At 39.4% G+C, this 20,369-nt stretch overlaps 1 protein-coding gene across 1 annotated transcript in view; it reads left to right on the plus strand.

Annotated features, from left to right (window-relative positions):
- B4GALT6 (beta-1,4-galactosyltransferase 6) overlaps positions 1–20,369 on the plus strand; it is a 65,229-nt gene that overhangs the window by 41,268 nt on the left and 3,592 nt on the right. The window contains exons 5-8 of the mRNA XM_033178057.1: positions 4,935–5,051; positions 15,362–15,549; positions 19,017–19,139; positions 19,753–19,854. Coding sequence (XP_033033948.1) covers positions 4,935–5,051; positions 15,362–15,549; positions 19,017–19,139; positions 19,753–19,854 — 530 coding nt within the window. The remainder of the gene's footprint in view (positions 1–4,934; positions 5,052–15,361; positions 15,550–19,016; positions 19,140–19,752; positions 19,855–20,369) is intronic.

Genomic DNA, 20,369 nt, shown 5'->3' on the forward strand with positions numbered 1-20,369 from the left:
CTACTTAGAGATATTAGTAGACTATAAACTACATATGACTCAGTAGGTAACAGTATTGAAAAGAGTTCCTGGAAAGAAACTAATTCAGGGATCTAAGGTTCATACCTGTAATCCCAGCACTTTGGGAGGCTGAGGTGGGCAGATCACTTGAGGCCAGGAGTTTGAGACCAGCCTGGCCAACATGGTGAAACCTCATCCCTACTAAAAATACAATGGTGGCACATCCCAGCTACTCAGGAGGCTGAGGTGTGAGATTTGCTTGAACCTGGAATGTGGAGGCTGCAGTGAGCCGAGATTGCACCACTGCGCTCTAGCCTGGGTGAAAGAGCAAGACTGTCTCAAAATAAATTAACTTATTTTATTTAGGAACTTTATGATAATGCTGCTTTTATTTCAACTTTTAGCAAACCCTTCTCAGAATATAGTCTGTAGTTCAGAATTACACAACTAAAGGTATGAAAGGAATTTTGGAGATTATTCAGAAGTGAGCTATATTCACATAAATATTATATAACTATCATCTCACTAAATATTTAGTTACACAGTTTCTCCCCCTACCCGTCCCTACCTGCTTACTGATAATGTTCCATTCTCATATTGGAACAGTGGAGAGAGAGGGAAGTAAGAAATGACTAGATTTATGTTAAACATCTGTCATCAACTTGATTCTTAGTATTTGAGGCCCCTTTTTTAAATGAGAAAAATACCAGTGCAGTTAGTTGATGGCAAATTAAATAGAATTGAGATCTTTCAAAACTAGTAATTTCAGCTGGCCAACCTGGTGAGACCCCCGTCTCTACTAAAAATACAAAAAATTATCTGGGCATGGTGGTGCAGGCCTGTAATCCCAGCTATTTGGGAGGCTGAGGCAGGAGAATTACTTGAACCCATGAGGCAGAGGTTGCAGTGAGCCGAGATTGTGCCACTGCACTCCAGCCTGGGCAACAGAGTGAGACTCCGTCTCAAAAAACAAACAAACAAACAAAACCAGTAGTAATTTCAGCAATTCCTAGATATTCCTGAATGCTGCGGGTTTGAGAAGAAGATTTCTGCACAGGTTGGACACCTTATGGGGCAAGCTTATATCTAAAGAACATGAGGATGCTTTGCAGGTCATTAAAAGTGAAGTGTTTACCTGTAACATTGACTTCCCATTCAGATTTCAGATGGAGGGCTTGATGAACAACTTTGGTCTGTAACTTCCAGGCTTAAAGAACCAGGCAGCTGCTTGATGCTCTTGTCTACCCAGAGGCCTGGAGTTTCGTTTGTAGTCCAGTGTACCTCAAAGATGGCTCTTGGCCTCCCTGTTTCAGAACTACTTAAGGCATATGGTAAAAATGCTGATTTTTGGCCAGGTGTGGTAGTTCAAACCTGTAATCCCAGTGCTTTGGGAGACTGAGGCAGAAGGATCATTTGAGCCCAGGAGTTTGGTGCAGCTGTGATCACACCACTGTACTCCAGCCTGGGCTATGGAATGAAACCCCATCTCTAAAAGAAAAAAAAAATGCAGATTCCTGAACTCAGTCCTCAAACATACTGTTTCTATTGGTGGGAAGGAACAAGAACTTGCATGTTTGACCAAGGGCTTCCAGTTTGAGAATTACTCCTGTAGGTACTGGAAATTGGGAGGAATAGGAAGATGGAACTAAAAACACTGAAGGAGAATGAGGTTTACCAGCTTCTGCTTACTCAGTGGCAGATAGCTAGATTTACCTTAAGGTTACCAAGCCTAAAGCTATGTCATTTAGGGACACCGTAGCTGGTGGTGTGCTGAAAATTTGGAAGTAGGACAGAAACTTGGTGGGAGAAATTGATGTGATACACATTTTTCTTGATGATCTCCTCATGGCGTATATAGGAGAAAATAAGCAAGAGAAAAAATGGTGCATATGTTCAGCAAGATTTGTGATTTTAAAGTAGGAGCAAAATGAATGGAATAATTTTACTTGATCAAGAGGTGGTGAGGAGAGATTCAGGAGGATGAAGTGTTGTTTTATCAGAAGATAATGACCAGATGTTCTCGGTCTCCACTGGAGGTGTATCAACAAGAGAGTGGCTCAAACAGCAAATTACGGCACATAGAAGAAAGAATGTCCCGAAACAGGCTATTAAGCCTTAAAATAAATGAGCACAGAACACTGAGATATTTTCTAGACAAAAAATTGTAAACTATGCAGGACATTCTTCCACAAACACAAGAACTGAAGTGCCAGATGAATTTTTAAGATTTTGTTTAGCTTTACTTCAATAAAAGCTTTGCTTTAGACTTCTCACATATTCACAATCTTTAATAACTCTCTCATTAAAATTTGGACATCTGTTTACTGTTAGCACATTAGATTAGCTTATTTGAATTTACCAAGACACTGGTTAATTTATTATTTTCATTACTGTCTCACTTTCCTTATAAGATTAAAAAGAAAAAACTCTTGATATTTAAATACTTCATTGAAGAGGTTATTGTATTGGGAACTAGAACTTTACCTTTTATTTATCCTTGTATGTTCAGCTCATCACTCAGTCTAATTGTCTTTAATTAATATTCACTGTCTTTAGTCGGGCCTCTGTAGCCATTTAATAATTTCTTCCCTCAAATATCTATAATTGGCGTTAACTGCTTTTATAGCTCATTGACATTATGTCATAGGTGGCCAACTCGTGGCCAACTTCCAAATCAAGAAGGGCAGGCTTGACTTACTAAGCTACATGTTATCACATGGATATGCTTTAGATAAGGTCAGTAGTGGGATATGTACTCACCATCTAACCCCTTTTATTCCTTTTACTTTTCATAGCACTTTCCTATCCTAAAAGCAAATCCCTGAGCTGGGTTGGCAGTTGTTTTGATTTGGGAATTCCTTGAATGTGCCAGCCATGGGCACTGAAGCCCAGCAGTAAGTCCCACCTCAGTATATAGTTCCAGTACAGTTGGCAGCCATTGTGCAGGGGCAGAAAGGAGGTCTTGGGTGTTGGGCGGGTGTTGCTGGGGTAGCCTCGTGGTCCTCAGGCTCCTGGGCCAAGAGAGACCTTTAAACGGGAGTGGAACCCAAAGTTGGGCTGGCAAGGGCACCAGACCTCTTTTGTTCATACCATTTGCCAGACAGATATGCCGTAATTAATATAATCATGAAAACGTCAGCCTCATAGCAGCCATTGTCTCTCTCTTTTTTTTTTTTTTTTGCTATCCCATCAGCGTTAGGGGAAAATGAATGGTGGAGTTTGTAGTTTAGACATCTTCAATTTTACTAAATCATTTTTTGTTCTCTTTATAAATGAAAATGTTTGAATAATTTAAGATGTCTGCCATCTATGATCCTGGTAATAATATAAAATATATGGTTAAGTATTATTTTTGTTTGACGATGTCTAATATCAGGTCCTGATTTTAAAAGGATTAGGTGCACAACGTATGCATTCTCAATTATTTGCATTTATTCATTTATTAATAAACTATTTGGTATAGATAAAATTTTAGTAAATCATAGATTTAATGTTCTTTCACAATATTCTGTTACAACCAGTTTAGATTGTATATTTTAAAAATCCAGATTATAGAGTAACACAGAGGTATTTTGGTTAGATATACTTTCACTGTTGTCTTTTTTTGAAAATCTAATGATTTGGAATTTATGATCTGTGGAAAACTTGCTTTAATTTCAGTTTTATTAGAAAATCCACAATAATAATAAAGCTAGCTCAGCTAGGAAGTTGCTGAGAAAAGTAATTTAGAAAACACTTTAGGTTTTTCAAAGGCAAAATCTAAATTGTAAGGAGATATAGATTGTATGACAAAGTTTGGATCCAAGAAATGGAGGATTTGAATTAGTGGTGATTGATGATTATTCCTTTATTCCTGTATTACATTAAAACATTTTATATAGATGGTGTTTTTAAGTGTTGGGTTTGAGAATTACATTAGGTTTTTTATTTCATATTAGAAGAAAGATTAACATACTAAAACTATTTTCATTTCTATGTACGTGTTTTTTCTTTTGCTTTTTGGATGAGAACAAATTTCTTTGATTGATAAAGGACAAATTTCTGTGCTGCTTACGTCTTTTCTTGTTATGGATTGTTGCCAACCTCATTTTAAACTGAATATTATCCTACCACTGAAATAACATTTTAAAAATGTATCAAAAAATTAATTCTGCATTTTGATTAAATGAAAAATATTATATTATCAAACTTCATGTGTATTTTGGGGCAATATCATGTATGAGTGAGGTTTTCTTGTATGCTATGGCTGGAACCCCATGTTTGAAGATTTTGGTTTCTATTATATTTCTGAAAATATCTCTAGGACAGAGAAACCATGTGTAAGATAGTAGATATTCAAGTGAAATGCCTTTTTAATTCAATTCAAAATCCAGAAAGTTATTATTTAGGATCTACTCTAAAACCAAGAAGTTACTCTTATGATACATTCCCCTCCCTTACTTTTCATGCCCAGTTGATACCCAAATCCTGCTAGCTTACCTCTTAGATGGGCTGAAAACCCATGTGCTTCTCTTCTCCTTTATCCTCCTCTTAGTTTAAGCTACCATGACCTCTTTTCTCAACAGCTGTATTAATTGCCTAACCAACTTTTTGGTCTTCTCCAATCTGCTCTCCGTACTGCCACCAAAGTAGTCTTTGCAGTCACCACATCTGATTTATCACTCTTTCAAAATCCTTGAACAATTTCTCGTGGTGTTCACAGGTTAAGGACCACAATCCTTAGAAAACCCTTCAGAGCCTCGTCTACCTCTCAGCTTTATAAGACGCATGCAGCAAGGGCTTTTTCCGTGTTTGCTTAATGCTGTAACTCTGATGAGAAAATTTATAAGGGCATGGCTTTAAAACCATGAGAAGTTTTCAAGGATTAATTTTTATACTGACCTCTAGGATGTGCTACTGTATTTATTTACTTACATGACTATTTTGTTTTAAAGGTGGCAGTTCTTATTCCGTTCCGTAATCGCCATGAACATCTTCCAATCTTTTTCTTACATTTGATTCCAATGCTCCAGAAGCAGCGGCTGGAATTTGCCTTTTATGTCATTGAACAGGTGAGAATACTTTTCACCGTGGTCACTAAGTATACTAGAATCTAAACTCTTAGATTTGGTTAGATTAAACATGTTAGTAGTTTAGGATTAATAAGGTAAGTCAAATTCTTTGTTTTCTACTTGGGTGAAATTACATTTTGGATTGGGCCTATATATTTCTTATATAGTAATTTGGTCAAATGAGTTAACTAGCAATCATGTTTCACTTTAGTATGATAGCCTCGTTATATTTTAATGACATTCTAAATATTGGATTGTCGATCTCTGGTTTTTAAAATAGCTATACAGCTGATACTTACCTTACAGGATTAAATGTGTCTCTGACGTGTAGTATTATTCCTTTTTATGTTTTCATTAGGCTTATGATCTTTGTTTAGTTTTGAAAACCTGTGTAAAGTTTCATTTAACTGAGAAACTGCTTATTTTCTAATTTAGGCTACTTGGCAGCATTTAGACTCATGTACAGACATCTGGACTCATAACTGGTGCGACTCAAAGTTCTTTTCTAAATTATACCAAAGCACCCCACAGTTACCTCAGCTATATTCGCAGTGTTTGATTTGAAAAAACATTTCAGTTTATGACCCATGAATTTACAGAAAAGGAAGGAAAGTTTTTTTTCTTTTTTTAACTCAATAGCAAAGCATAGGTTATTCTCGATTGAGGATATCTTTGTACTGTGGGGTAGTTGCTGGCTATCCCTGAAAATCAATATTGGATTAACTTTGTTAGGTAATCAGAGACACCTAAATGAGAGCCAGTTATTAAACCTAAAAACAAAAAGTAGTATACATTAAACATTTTCTGTCCTGTTTTCAGTTTTTCATTTTCAAAGTCATCTTTCTTGGTAAAGGAACCTTGACTGTTTCTGTTGTAGGATATAGACCCAACTCTACAGTTGGTAAGTAAATATGCATCCAGTGAGCTGACAGGTCAAAAAACAAACAAAAAAAAGCGTACATTACATGGAAGACTAAATGATGTGATGCCCAAGATCCCTTCCAAATTTGAGATTCTATGATTCTTTAAAAGAGATAACCAGGTAGAGAATGGAATTTTAAAATATTGTCAAAAAAAGCTGATTTCTTTTGTTTCTGAACAGAGGCTCTCAAAGCTGAATACATCATAATTATTTAACATAGTTAATTCAAATAGAATTGAAATGACCCTGACTTACTTTTTGTAGTCTTTGTTTAAAGGCTATAAAGTGCATATATAAAGAAAGAATTTGGCCTGGCATGGTGGCTTATGCCTATAATCCCAGCACTTTGGGAGGCCGAGGCAGGTGGATCACAAAGTCAGGAGTTCAAGAACAGCCTGGCCAAGATGGTGAAACCTCATCTCTACTAAAACTACGAAAATTAGCCAGGCATGATGACGGGCGCCTGTAATCTCAGCTACTTGGGAGACTGAGGCAGGAAATTGCTTGAACTGAGGAGGTGGAGGTGGCAGTGAGCCAAGATTGCACCACTGCACTTCAGCCTGGGCGGCAGAGCAAGACTCCGTCTCAAAAAATTAACAAAGAAAGAAAAAAAGGAAGAATGTAATTGTCTACATTATTTCTAAACATGGATAGAGTGGTGTTTTGGAAACCTAAAAAAGATCTGATAACACCTGAAGACCAGTTCTCCATGCCGGCTTGTATCACTTTGGTATTGTCACCTCATATTTCACATTTAACTGTATGTGATAGATGGTAATTTTCTGTTAATGTATACTGACCTTTCCAATTGCTTTACATCATTGCCAGCACTTGGTATGGTCAGTCTTTTTAATCGTAGCCATTTTAGTGGGTCTGTGGTAGTATCTTATTTCCCTGATTACTAATGTTGATCATCTCTTCATGTACTTATTTGCTACCCATAGGCCTTCTTCGGTGAAGTTTCTGTTCAGATCTTTTGCTCATTTTTCAATTGAGTTGTCTTTGTTTTACTGAGTTGTAAGAATTCTTTATATATTTTAAATACAAGTCTTTTGTAAGACATACGTTTTGCAAATATCTTATAGTCTATGGCTTGCCTTTTTATTTTTTTGACTTTTTTGGAAAGCAAGTTTTAAATTTTGATGAAGTCCAATTTATTGATTTTTGTTTTTATAGCTTGTGCTTTTTGTATTATATTTAAGAAATTGTTCTCTATGATTTTCTCATTCTTCCAGAAGCTTAATAGTTTTAGCTCTTACACTTAGGCTAATCATTGAGTTAATCTTTTTTTTTTTTGTTTTTTGAGACAGAGTCTCGCTCTGTTGCCCAGGCTGGATGCAGTGGCCGGATCTCAGCTCACTGCAAGCTCCGCCTCCCGGGTTTACGCCATTCTCCTGCCTCAGCCTCCCGAGTAGCTGGGACTACAGGCGCCCGCCACCTCGCCTGGCTAGTTTTTTTTTGTATTTTTTAGTAGAGACGGGGTTTCACCTTGTTAGCCAGGATGGTCTCGATCTCCTGACCTCGTGATCCGCCTGTCTCGACCTCCCAAAGTGCTGGGATTACAGGCTTGAGCCACCGCGCCCGGCCCATTGAGTTAATCTTTAGATATGATATGAGCTAAGAGTGAAGTTTCATTTAGTTGTTTCATCACCACTTGTTGAAAAGACTTTTTACCATTGAATTGCTTTAGCACCTTTGTTGAAAATCACTTAACATATACATGTCATATGTATGCAGGTCTGTTTCTGGTGTCTGCTTTCCAGTGACTCTGCTTGTCAGTTTCTACTAAAACGTCCGCTAGGCTTTATTTCCTTAGTTTTCAATAGATAAGTAACAGTATAAATGATAGACAAAGTTACCTGGCTTGTATTGTTAGATACTTTTATCTTCTCTTTTGGTAGAAAATACTCAGAAAAATTTTTGTTTTTAAGATGGAGTCTCTGTCTGTCACCCAGGCTGGAGTGCAATAGCACAGTCTGGGCTCACTGCAACCTCTGCCTCCCAGGTTCAAGCGATTCTCCTGCCTTAGCCTCCCGAGTAGCTGGGATTACAGGATCATGTTCGGCTAATTTTTGGAAAATACTCAAATTTTTATTCCTAAGATGGTTATAGTTTCTCCAGTTCCTTTATTCTAAATCTGCCTTTTTTTTTTTTTTTTTAAAGTTTCTCACTCTTAGCTTTTTACCTCTGCTTTTTCTCCATGGAAATGCTTGGTATTTAGTATAACATACCATACTTCTGTGTGTGTAAATTATCCTTTAAGTTTTGTGCCTTACGTACTTTTTAATGTAATAGTCCATATTGTGAAATGTGACTTTTTTTACCTAACAAGTAAAAATTTTTATCTGCTTTCATGGTAGCTGTAGTTGTAGATTTGTAGATCAGTAGGAAAGTGCTGGTTTCCTTTGTGTAAACTTCAATTCTGCATAATGTATTGAGAGGTGAGAGAGCTGTCTCTGTGGTTTGTTTGTTTGTTTGTTTTAAGACGGAGTCTCGCTCTGTTGCCAGACTGGAGTGCAGTGGCATGATCTCGGCTCACTGCAACCTCTACCTCCTGGGTTCAAGTGATTCTCATGCCTCAGCCTCCCAAGTAACTGGGACTACAGGCATGTGCCACCACACCCAGCTAATTTTTGTATTTTTAGTGGAGAGAGAGTTTCTCCATGTTGCCAGGGTGGTCTCGATCTCCTGACCTCATAATCCACCTGCCTCAGCCTCCCAAAGTGCTGGGACTACAGGCGTGAGTCACTGTGGCCTGTCTCTGTTTTTAAAGGCGTATTATTCTGAGAGTTGACCGGTTATTTGGTGTATGTGATGAAGCCATCTTTGCAAGGCAACTTCTGCATTTTTATTTTCAAACCTTTTAAGTCTGAATCTCAGGCTTGATCAATATGAATTCAGGACCGTGTATTTGATAGAGTGAGGTTTTGAACTAGAAACATCTTCACCATATTTGAAATAGAAAAGTAATTTTTCTGCCATACAGGTACCCAGGGAGTGCTAAGCAATTGAAGAGCAGCTCAGGAATTCTAGTGAAATGTGGAGGATGGACATGGTTCACGACTTCTTTCCAAACTCCTAAAATGAGAGTGAAAGAAAAAAAACTTTTGAAAAGTTATTAAACCTCAAGGACAGAAAGTCGTGGGTGAGAGATTTTCACACATTTCTGTTAAGTCAGGAAGCAGATGGAGTGCCGACGCCTAGCAGAACAGGGGATGTGCAAACCCACGTGCTTATAGAGGGTGATGTGACAAGACTAGAGTCAATTTGCTGGACACACCTCTGTCTCAGTGCTGTCACTGAAGGTAGGCTGAAGCACTGCGCTAAAGTAAGGAGATTGTTTAAAAGTTTGACTACAAAACAGCCACATTCCCAGTTGCTCATCTTTACTTGTACTGCCAGGTGATTACTCTGTTGTATCTTGTAGCAGCTTTTTCCAGTTGATCCTGTGGCAAAAGTGTAGCAGGAAGCTCCTGAGAGTGCTGATGCAGCTGCGTGGTAGGGCCTAAAACCAGGGGGACTGAGTACGTCTGCATGCTGATCTTAGGGACCCCAGGCCTTCCCTGTCTGGCCTTTTGAAGCCAACAGCCAGGTGTGAATCCCCCCACCCCTCAAGCTGTGGCAGGGCATAGTGGTGTCTTCGCTAGAGAAGTAAATTAACTCCAGGAAAAAGAGTCCAAATCTGATATTTGAAGGTCTCTAAAGGAAAAGGCCAGCCTGTCACTTTATCAGCTCCCTGCAGCCCAGTTTCCTTCATTCAACAAAAGGAATATGGCAGTGAACAAACCAGACAAGGCCCCTTCTTTTGCTGGCCCGGAAGGACAGGCAGTAGTAAATCATTGTGCAGTATCTCCATGGCGCTCAGGGCAGAGAGTGGTAAGGGCAGGTAGAGGTGCCCTTTTGTGCAGAGCATTTGGGGAAGGCCTCTCTGGGGAGGTGAGATCAGAGCATCCTGGAATGATATAAAGGAGAACGCCATGCTGATGTAGAGGCTGTGCACTCTGGAGAAGGCAGAAGAATACTTGGTGTGTTTGAGCAAAGAGGTCGGTTGTCGCCAGAGCATCAGCTGAGGAACATTCTGGGGAGGAAATCAGAGAAGCAAATAAGGAAGTGCAGGGTGAGGGCTTGGATTATCCTGTGTTAGGTAGATTAAGTCACTCCTCTATGTAAAACCTTCTGGATAAAGTGATGTTTTAGAAACCTAAAGAAAGTCTGGTAACACTTGAAGACCAGTTCTCCATGCCAGCTTGTACCACTTTTGGTATTGTTACCTCATATTTCACATTGAAATGTATGTGATAGGTGGTAATTTTGTATTAATGTGTACCGACCTAATGTAAGTCTCTCTTCCACTTAAAACCCTCCACTGCCTTCTGGAGGGTCTTAAGTAGAGGAGCAACTTAATCTAAGTTTACAAAATGACTCTGGCTACTGTGTTAAGAATAAGCTGTAGAGGGACATGGCTAACGCAGGGAGAGCATTAGACAGCTTTAGCAGTTGTCCGGGTAGGAGATGGTTACCATTTGGGCAGCTGTGGTCGTGGGGGAGGTGGTGAGCAGTGGTTGGGTTTCGGCCATCTTGGGTTTTAAAGTGGTATGAGTTGCCAATAAATTGGATATGTAGCCTGAGTGATGGAGAAAAGTCAAACATGATGCCAGGGTTTTTGTCCTGAATAAAGAAAGGCATTGCTGCTTCCTGAGCCGTGCCTACTTTTGTTTGTTGTTTCAGTTTGGTTCAGGGATGTGTGTGTGTCTGTGCTTGTATGAGTCAAGAGAGGTTTGCAGTAATACTTGCATATGTATTCCTCTTCATACGGGAGGTGGGTAGGGAAGTGCTTGGTAGAGAAGGGTGTGTCCCTGGTGAAGGCTTCACTGCCGGGCCTGTCCCATGGACCTAGGTGAGGACAAGCATTTCTGTTTTCATGCCCAATTGTTGCATTTCCCAAGACCACCCTGGCCTATCATGCCCCCATCCTGTGCCTATAACAGCCCCCGAGATCCTGGCAGGAAGAGACACAAGCAGGTGGATGTCGAGAGGAACACACCAGCGGAAGAGCATACCACACCGGCAGACGCCGGCAGGCCATCAACTGGTGGAACAACACCAAGTTGGACCAGGGCTGTTGGAGGAGAGCCCGGCCTCTGGGCAGCCCAACTCCAGGGGAAAACCACCTTCCCGCTCCATCTCCCTCTGGCTCCCCATTCATCTGCTGAGAGCTACTTCCACTCAATAAAACCTTGCACTCATTCTCCAAGCCCCCACGTGATCTGATTCTTCCAGTACACTAAGGCAAGATACGGGATACAGGAAGCCCTCTGTCCTTGTGATAAGGCAGAGAGTGTAACTGAGCTGATAAACACAAGCCACCTATGGACTGCTAAACTGAAAGAACATACTGGGTGGAACACAGGCCCACCGGGGCTTCAGCTGCAAACATTCACCCCTAGACACTGCTGTGGGCTCAGAGCCCCACAACCTGCCCATCTGCCTGTTTCCCCTAGAGGTTTGAGTAGCAGGGCACTGAAGAAGCAAGCCACACCCCCATCGTATACCCTGTGAGGGACATAAGGGAACTTTTCCCATTTCACCCTCACCTGTTGAGTGCCTTATTCTCCAACATGATTGGGCAAGTCAAGGATCCCCAGATAGCTGAAGAAATCCTCCACAGGAGGAGACAAATCTAGGCCAAAAAGGAAGTGTAGAAAATAGAGAATGGAGGAAGCAGAGGAAATCTTGAAAAAGAACAAAAACTCGGCCGGGTGCGGTGGCTCAAGCCTGTAATCCCAGCACTTTGGGAGGCCGAGACGGGCGGATCACGAGGTCAGGAGATCGAGACCATCCTGGCTAACAAGGTGAAACCCCGTCTCTACTAAAAAAAAAAAAAAAAAAACTAGCCGGGCGAGGTGGCGGGCGCCTGTAGTCCCAGCTACTCGGGAGGCTGAGGCAGGAGAATGACGTAAACCCGGGAGGCGGAGCTTGCAGTGAGCTGAGATCTGGCCACTGCACTCCAGCCTGGGCGACAGAGCGAGACTCCGTCTCAACAACAACAACAACAAAAAAACAAAAACAAAAACTCATCATCAGGATCTATAATGAGGGAAGGAAAGATAATCTATGGAACAGAAATAGTATATCATGAAGAATAATCAGAGAATAAGAAAGTTATCGAAAAAATGAAAATAACTAAAACAAAACTTTCAATAGAATGGCTGGAAGATAAAATAACTCCCCCAAATAGAACCAAAGCTAAGGAAATGAAAGAATCTATCTAAGAGTACCAGTATGTCATGGAAGTAACCACCCTCTAAGGTGGCCCCCAGGGGTCTTTGCCTCCTTGTAATCAGACCCGGTGTAGTCTCTTCCCACAGCGAATAAGGACTGCTTTGCATGGGGAGCCGCATACTGTGGGAGGGACAGTACATGGCTTTAGAGGCTAGGTCATAAAAAACGTTGCTGCTTCCGCCTTGATCTCTTGGATCAGTTGCTCTTGGGGAAGACTGCTGCCCTGTCATATGGATGCCCAAGCAGCCCTGTGGAGAAGAGCCGGCTTGCCAGCACCATCTCACAGCCATGCGAGTGAGTCACCTTGGAAGTGGATCCTTCTGCCCCTAGTCAAGCCTTCCAGCGTGTCCAGCTGCCCAGCCTTCAGTCTTCCAGCTGAGGCCCTGAACTTAATGGAGCAGAGTGGAGATGCCTCCACTCTGCTCCCAGAATTTCCTCTCCCCAGAAGCCATCAGCATGATAAATGATTATTTTATTCATTCATTCATTCATTCATTCATTCGAGAGGGTCTCTCTCTGTTGACCAGGCTAGAGTACAGTGATGCAATCTCAACTCACTACAGCCTCGACCTCCGGGGCTCAAGCTATCTTCCCACCTCAGCTTCCTGAGGAGCTGGGACTACAGGCACGTGCCACCATGCCTGGCTAATTTTTGTATTTTTTGTAGAGTTGGGGTTTCACCATGTTGCCCAGGCTGAGACTATTGCTTTTTTAAGCCACTAAATTTTGCTGTGATTTGTTACACATCAGTAGATAGTTAATAACATTCACTAATCAAGATACTGTAAAAAATACAGCAGAAAAAAATTTGAGGGGAGTGAGAGACAAATGACCACAGACCATGAGAAAATTTCCCCAAAGTGAAGGTGGGAATCTTTAGATTAAAGGGGCCCCACATGCACACATGTGTAAGATACAAATCTGCCTTGAAATGTATTATTTTAAAATTTTAGAATACAAATGGAAAACAGAAGATATTACAAAAGTTTTAGAATGCTGGGAATTCTAGGAAAAATGACAAATGAGTATGAATCAGAAACCTATGAACATTCTCAGCAATACTGGAAAATTTTTTTTTCCTGGAATTTTTTACCCAGTCAAAATGACAAACGTGAGAGTAGACTGATGGCATTTTCAGTCATCGATTGGCTAAAAACGTATTTTCCATGGGTCTTTACTTAGGAAGCTCCTGAAGAATGTGCCTCAGCAAATTGAGACAGCCAAGGAAAAGGTGTGGGTGATTTAGGGAGTGAAGACGACCCAGGTGATATTCACACATGGTCTGGAGAGGGCAAGGGAGAGTTGGGCTTGAGAGATGGAGAAGGAATTGATAGATGATTTGATGTGTTTGAATGATTACATCAATTATTAATAGGTATAGGGCGTATTTCTTGGGACTTTTGTACAAAGTAATAATACAGTAGTTACATAGAAAACTATAGTTACTCCCAGTTTGCAAAAGAAAACAGAATCTATTCATTACTGAAGAAATATTAAATATTTACATAGTCCTAATAATGTAAATTCTTGATTTAACCAAAAATTATGATAAAACTGTATTGGGAGATTAGAGGTAGGGGCAAGAGGTGTGGTGGTTTAACTCCTCCACTACCATGATAAGAAGTCAAGAGACAGTGTCTAAAGTGAAAGAAGCAAGAAATATCAGGACTCTAATTTCCTCAAAATATGTAGATAAATACCAGAATAAACGGGAAGAGTTGAAATGTATTGTTCTTGGGGGATGGAGATGGATTAGATATGGAACTTTTTTTTCTGTTATAAGCCTTTGAGTGTTATGTCCACGTTTAATAAAAACGATTTTTAAAACCTTAGAGGAAAGTAGTTTGTTAAAGCAGATGTTGATGTACTAGTCGTAACATCATAATTTAACTCCCTTTTCTCTTTATTCTATTTCACTGGTGAAAAAAGATGTTGTAAAAAATAGTGACTTCTATTACCTCAAGTTAGTGCAAGGCCTAGGACTGAAAATTAGTAAGTTTTCACTCTTGAGGCAGCTCTCTGATGATGACTACAATGTGTGTCTCATTCACTTCTGTAATAATCCTTTTTTTAATATATTTTAGAAATGGTTTTGGTAAGTGTTGCTAAGACATTGGTAAATGCTCTTTAATTTTCTTTAATTTTAATTGGTAAATGCTCTTTAATTTTCTCATGCAGAATGAAGGGTTTTTATTGCCTTCATATATGCAATAAATATTCATATATGCAAATAAATGCAGTGCACCTTAATATATGTTCACTGATAAATAAAGGAAAATGGTTATAATATAGGGAGTTGGGTTCTGTTTAATAAAATTCTATTTTTTGTCCTTTAAAATGCCCTTAATCTTATAAGCAATAATAGAAACTATTTATTGCCCATGTACTTTAATGTATTTTCTGTAATAATAAAGGAAAATGGTTGTAATAAAGGAAGTTGGGCTTTGTGTAATAAGTTCCAATTGTTTTTTCTCTAAAATGCTCTTGGTATTTATTATAAGCATTAATAATAGGAAGTTAGACCTCCCTGGTGTTGGTACTTTAGAGAAGGGTCACTGTTGAGTCATTTCCACTTTCCTCTTCTCTTAGTCTTGACAGCATATGGCAAGCTCCACTAAAAAAATAAAACCTATATTATTTTTAATGACTTTTTTTCTCGCCACACGTAATCTATATCCTGATGTATTTGAAGTAGAGCAGAAATATCAATTATATAAATGTGCTGATGTACCAATGGACCACTGTTTTCTTCTATGTTGTTAAATTATAAAATGATATAGTAAGTAAATTTAAACAGTATGTTTGAAAATCCTGAAGTATGTTTATTATTTGTCTGTTTCATTTGGGTCTAATTATTGTAATCATTTGACCATAATGCAACAAGTTTGAAAAATAATAGAAAAAAGTCAGATGGGGGCCCGGTGTGGTGGCTCACGCCTGTAATCCCAGCACTTTGGGAGGCCAAGGCGGGTGGATCACGAGGTCAGTAGTTGGAGACCAGACTGGCCAACGTGGCGAAACCCTGTCTCTAGTAAAAATACAAAAAAAGTCAGATGATGAAGTGTGAGTACATTTCTATTTTTTTCTCTCGGTCTGCTCCATGAAGACTGGCACACAACCTTTTAACCGTGCGATGCTCTTCAATGTGGGCTTCAAAGAGGCCATGAAAGACAGTGTCTGGGACTGTGTAATCTTCCACGATGTGGATCATCTACCTGAAAACGACCGAAACTATTACGGATGTGGAGAAATGCCACGTCATTTTGCTGCAAAGCTGGATAAATACATGTATATGTAAGTAGTGTGCACTGTTCCTGATATTGTACGATGTAATTGCACAGTCATAGCATTGAAATGGTAGCTGCATTATGTCCCTAAATCTGAGAGAACTCAGGAACCCCAAGAATATCATCTTTAACTCTAGCATGTCCTCCTGGGGAGCCAGGACACAGAGTGGCTTTTCGTTCCCGTGGGTGCTTCCTTAGACAGAAGTTTGAATGTGGTGTGGTGGGAAAGAGAACCTGGTTTCTGCAGTCAAACACACACAGATTTAAACTTGGGTTCTCACACTTACAATTCCAGGACTTATAGGTTAGTCACTTGCATCTCTGAAGGTGTATTCCTTGTTCACTGGGATGATAGATCCCATCCATATTGCTGCTGTGAGATCACATGTGCTCTGTGCCTGCTGTGTGGCAGGTGCATAACTCATCTTGACTCCTGTCTGCTCTCCCCCAGTGATGGTTTGGAGGGCCACAAAGTGCTGTTTGTCTTCTTCCTAAACTGCATTCTTGACCTGCCCCTTCACAATAAGAAAAGCAAATCTTTTCCTTCTCTAATTGGAGATAATTTAAAATGCGAATAGTTATCAGAGCTGAGATAGTAACTTAAAAGGACACGAAAGAATGCAGGTCTAACCTGGGGAAGGGATCACAGTTTTCATTGGCTAATGGGAGTGGAGAGAAAAGAAAGCTTTTTGTTGATTAGGGCAGGAAGATGTTGCCTGTGTCACAGTTTTGCCTGGTGCTAATCAACAGAGTAGAGAGAAGCAAAAAGTCCGACACAAGGAGGAAAATAATGCTTGCTTCTTTCTTCTTCTTCCTCTTCCTCCTCCCCACTCCCGCTCCCCTCCTTCCCCCTCCCTGCTTCTTGCTCTTTCTTTCTTCCTGCTCCTCCTCCTCCCTTTTTTTTTTTTTTTGCTAGTCATTGTTATCATTAGAAAACCTTTTTCTTTATTACCTCTGTATCTGAACTTTGAGTATGGGGTTACCTTGAAGAAGGCCATCAAGGTTCACAATCTGGTTCTTACCACTTCTGGAAACTTGATTTTGGTCAGTTTGCTAGAATCAAATTAGATACAGGGTAACCGATTTTCACACACACAAAAAAAATCATAAAGGTCATATAAACTAGGAATTCTAAATTAATTTGTTGTTAAATTCTAAATTAATTTGTTTTTTGTCTAAATAATTTGTTGTTAAGTTGTAAATGTCAATTTCTAATAAACAAAATACAGTTGACCCTTGAGTAATGCAGGGATTAGAGTGGTGACTGCCCCCCTCCCCCACCAGAATGCAGCTGAAAATCTAGTATAACTTTTTACTCCCCAAAAGCTTAACTACTAATAGCCTACTGTTAGCCAAAAGCCTTATCAATAATGTAAACAATTAAGTAACACATATTTTGTATGTTATGTGTATTGTATACCATATTCTTACCATAAAGTAAGCTAGAGAGAAGATGTTATTAAGAAAATCATAAGGAAAGGAAAATATATTTACTGTCCATTAGGTGGAAGTGGATCATCCTAAAGGTCTTCATCCTCATCGTCCTCACGTGGAGTAGGCTAAGGAAGAGGAGGGGTTGGTCTTGGGGTCTCAAGGGTGGTAAGCTAAAAGAGTTGAAGATGGAAAAGGAGGCAGGAGAGGCACATTCAATGTAACTTTTATTGAAAAAAAAATTGTGTATCAGTGGACTTGTGCAGCTCAAACCTGTATTGTTCAAGGGTCAACTGTATTCATATCTATCTAGACTAGTCCCTGGATTGGTTAGGCATCTTGGACGTTTGGATGGTAATTAGAATGTAGCTCAGGGAGAATGGCAGTAGATCAAGGCCTGGGCTGGACAGTGCATAGACTTCAGCTGTGGGATGAAGCCTGGTGAAGCGTCCCTGCCCCACAGTGGTGGCCACACTGCTGCTGACCAGAGAACTCAGACCCTCAGGTGTGGTGTCTCTCCCACTTTGGACAGTGTAAGATAAACACTGCAAGAGTTTGACTTGTTGGATTTTGTTTTCTCTTCTTTAGTTTATGTTATACCTTCATTGTACCTAATAACTTTCCATTCTTTGTATAGTACAATTGATTATTTCCACTTAGAGCAGTAAATGGAATTGATGGGCTTGCTGATTTATATATGTCAGTAAACACACAGACATATTTATTCATGTCTCCCTATCTGACAATCTCAGGTTTTTCCTAAACTACTAGCCTGGGCAAGAATAATCCATCTGATGTGGGAAGTACACGGTGCCAAGAAAGCTTATTGGCCCTGTGGAACCCCCACCTAGTCTTACTAAAATACCAGAACACTAAGCTCCCAAGAGTGAGCCTTGAGAGGTCTCAGGAGAGTATGGTTAGACAACCATACATACATCTCTATGGTTAGAGAGTATGGTTAGGATCAGTGTTGCTATTATCATCTTGGAGTACCTTTGACCTAGGGTGAGGGCAAGACTGCTTTCTCCTACAACCCTAGGCTTCCATGAAGGAACTACTCTTCCTTGGTCTGTGTGCCACACAAGACCTCAGCTGGCAAACAGCACGTCCTTCTCAGAATGTGAGGCGAGTCTCTCTAACGAAAAGCTCCCTCCTCTGAGACAGCTTTGCTGTGGTCGCAGTCAGGTTTCCCTCAGCTTGATTTTTGGGTGCTGTCCATGGTCACGTTTTCTCTGCTCTGACATCTGCTCCCCAGGGACATGTTTCACTCCACGGGAATGTATTCAGGATTGCAAGTCTAGGAACGATGCCTAAACATCAGAAAGCCAATCTATACCTAAACACACAGTTTAGCTAAGTAAAAATACAGTTTAGAAAAGTTTAAACACATTGCATCGTTTAACACATTCCTTGGAATATGAGTTAGGGAAGGGTAAGGAAAATAAAATCCAAATAAAAATATAGTTATTTCTGTAAATATCAATGCATTGAGAATGAATATATTTGTAACTATCCGTAAATATTTTGAGAGTATAATCCTGACAGATAAGATCATTATAAAAGTAGGCAACTAGAAAATTAAATGCTAGAGTTGTCTTTTGTAATTGATATTTATCCTGCTTTATATCATAAATAATGCATTTATATTCAGTTAATTTTTTAAGTGTTACTATTTAGGAACATCTGACATGCATTGACCATTATTAATATATTTAATCATGTTTACTTTTGTTGTCAAAATATACAATTTTGGGGGACTGGGTTTTGAGCCTTACAGGTTTTGTTTTGAGTCTTATTTGTATACTAAATATTAAATTTAGGTTTCTGTAAGTGCTTTACGTTTAACATTACATATTTACATGTACTTGTTTCACTAGAATATAAAGATGTTTTGTATCTTGCTGTACTTCACATTTTCTAACGTAATTGTCTATATAGAATATAAAAGCATATTTTGCAAAGCACACAAAAGACTGAAACTTTTATTTCACATGGGAAACTATTATGATTTTATTTTTAGAATACTGTATCTTTCTTTTCTAGTCTTCCATATAAGGAATTTTTTGGTGGTGTAAGTGGGCTGACAGTGGAACAATTTAGAAAGATCAATGGTTTTCCTAATGCCTTCTGGGGATGGGGAGGAGAAGATGATGACCTTTGGAACAGGTATGTTGAGGTACAAATTGTTCACTAATAGAATTTTTATAAATCTTACTTATATTAGGTAAATTGTAATACTTATCTATTCCAAGAAGATTCTCCGGGATGGGAAATGTTTGAGGTTTCTAAACCCTATTTTGTGTTTCTCCTTTTTTTCATTAAGACTGCTTTCTGAAATTACTGGCAACGTATAGATTAGAGCAGCAGTCCCCAACTTTTTTGGCACCAGGGACCAGTCTCCTGGAAGATAATTTTTCCATGGACCCAGGAGGATGGTTTCGGGAGAAAACTGTTCCACCTCAGATCATCAGGCATTAGATTCTCATAAGGAGCACGCAAACTAGATCCCTCACGTGTGCATTTACAATAGGGTTTTTGTTCCTCTGAAAATCTAATGCTGTTCGGTGATCTGACAGGAGGTGGAACTCAGGCAGTAATGATCACTCACCTCCTGCTGTGTGGCCCAGTTTTCAATAGGCCATAGACCTATACTGGTTTGTGGCCCAGGGGTTGGGGAACCCTGGATTAGAGCATTCTTTTGTGTTTTAAAATTGAACTCACATAACCCATTTTCATATTTTATTTCTCTATATTTTCATTTTCATATGTGGTATTGTAGAGTTCACTATGCTGGATATAATGTAACCAGACCAGAGGGAGACTTAGGAAAATACAAGTCAATTCCTCATCACCATAGAGGTGAAGTCCAGTTTTTAGGACGGTAAGTTGAATGTCATCTTCAGATACCAAGGTTTCCAAAGCTGCTGAATATATGAAAGGTGAATTAAAATGCATTGAACCCCAAAAAAGCTGCTGAAGGGAATTTTCATAATGGAAGGAAAGCATTTTTTGCTGAAGGGAATCTTTACAGAAGGAAGCATTTTTTGCTGAAGGGAATCTTTACAGAAGGAAGCATTTTTGGTGCTTGTTTTGAAGAGACATGTATGTATTAATAAATATACATATTTACGTTAAAGAGCCTGGTTAACTATGTAAAAGTATTTACGTAACAAAACATAACATTTCATTTACTAAAAATGTCTAATTGTAAAAGTGCAAAATAATGTTTTCGGGTGGCATTTTTTGAGTAGTAAAATTGCTAATTTAGAATAATGGTTTAGAGATTCTTAAATTATACACAAGAACCAGAAATTGTAAAGAGCATTAAGTGCTTTAATTATGAGATGACCTTGAACACAGTCCTTATCAGTTTTCCTTTTTGAACATGTTTTGTTC

Source organism: Trachypithecus francoisi, unplaced genomic scaffold (assembly GCF_009764315.1).
Source record: "Trachypithecus francoisi isolate TF-2019V2 unplaced genomic scaffold, Tfra_2.0 Lachesis_group19, whole genome shotgun sequence".
Taxonomy (NCBI): domain Eukaryota; kingdom Metazoa; phylum Chordata; class Mammalia; order Primates; family Cercopithecidae; genus Trachypithecus; species Trachypithecus francoisi.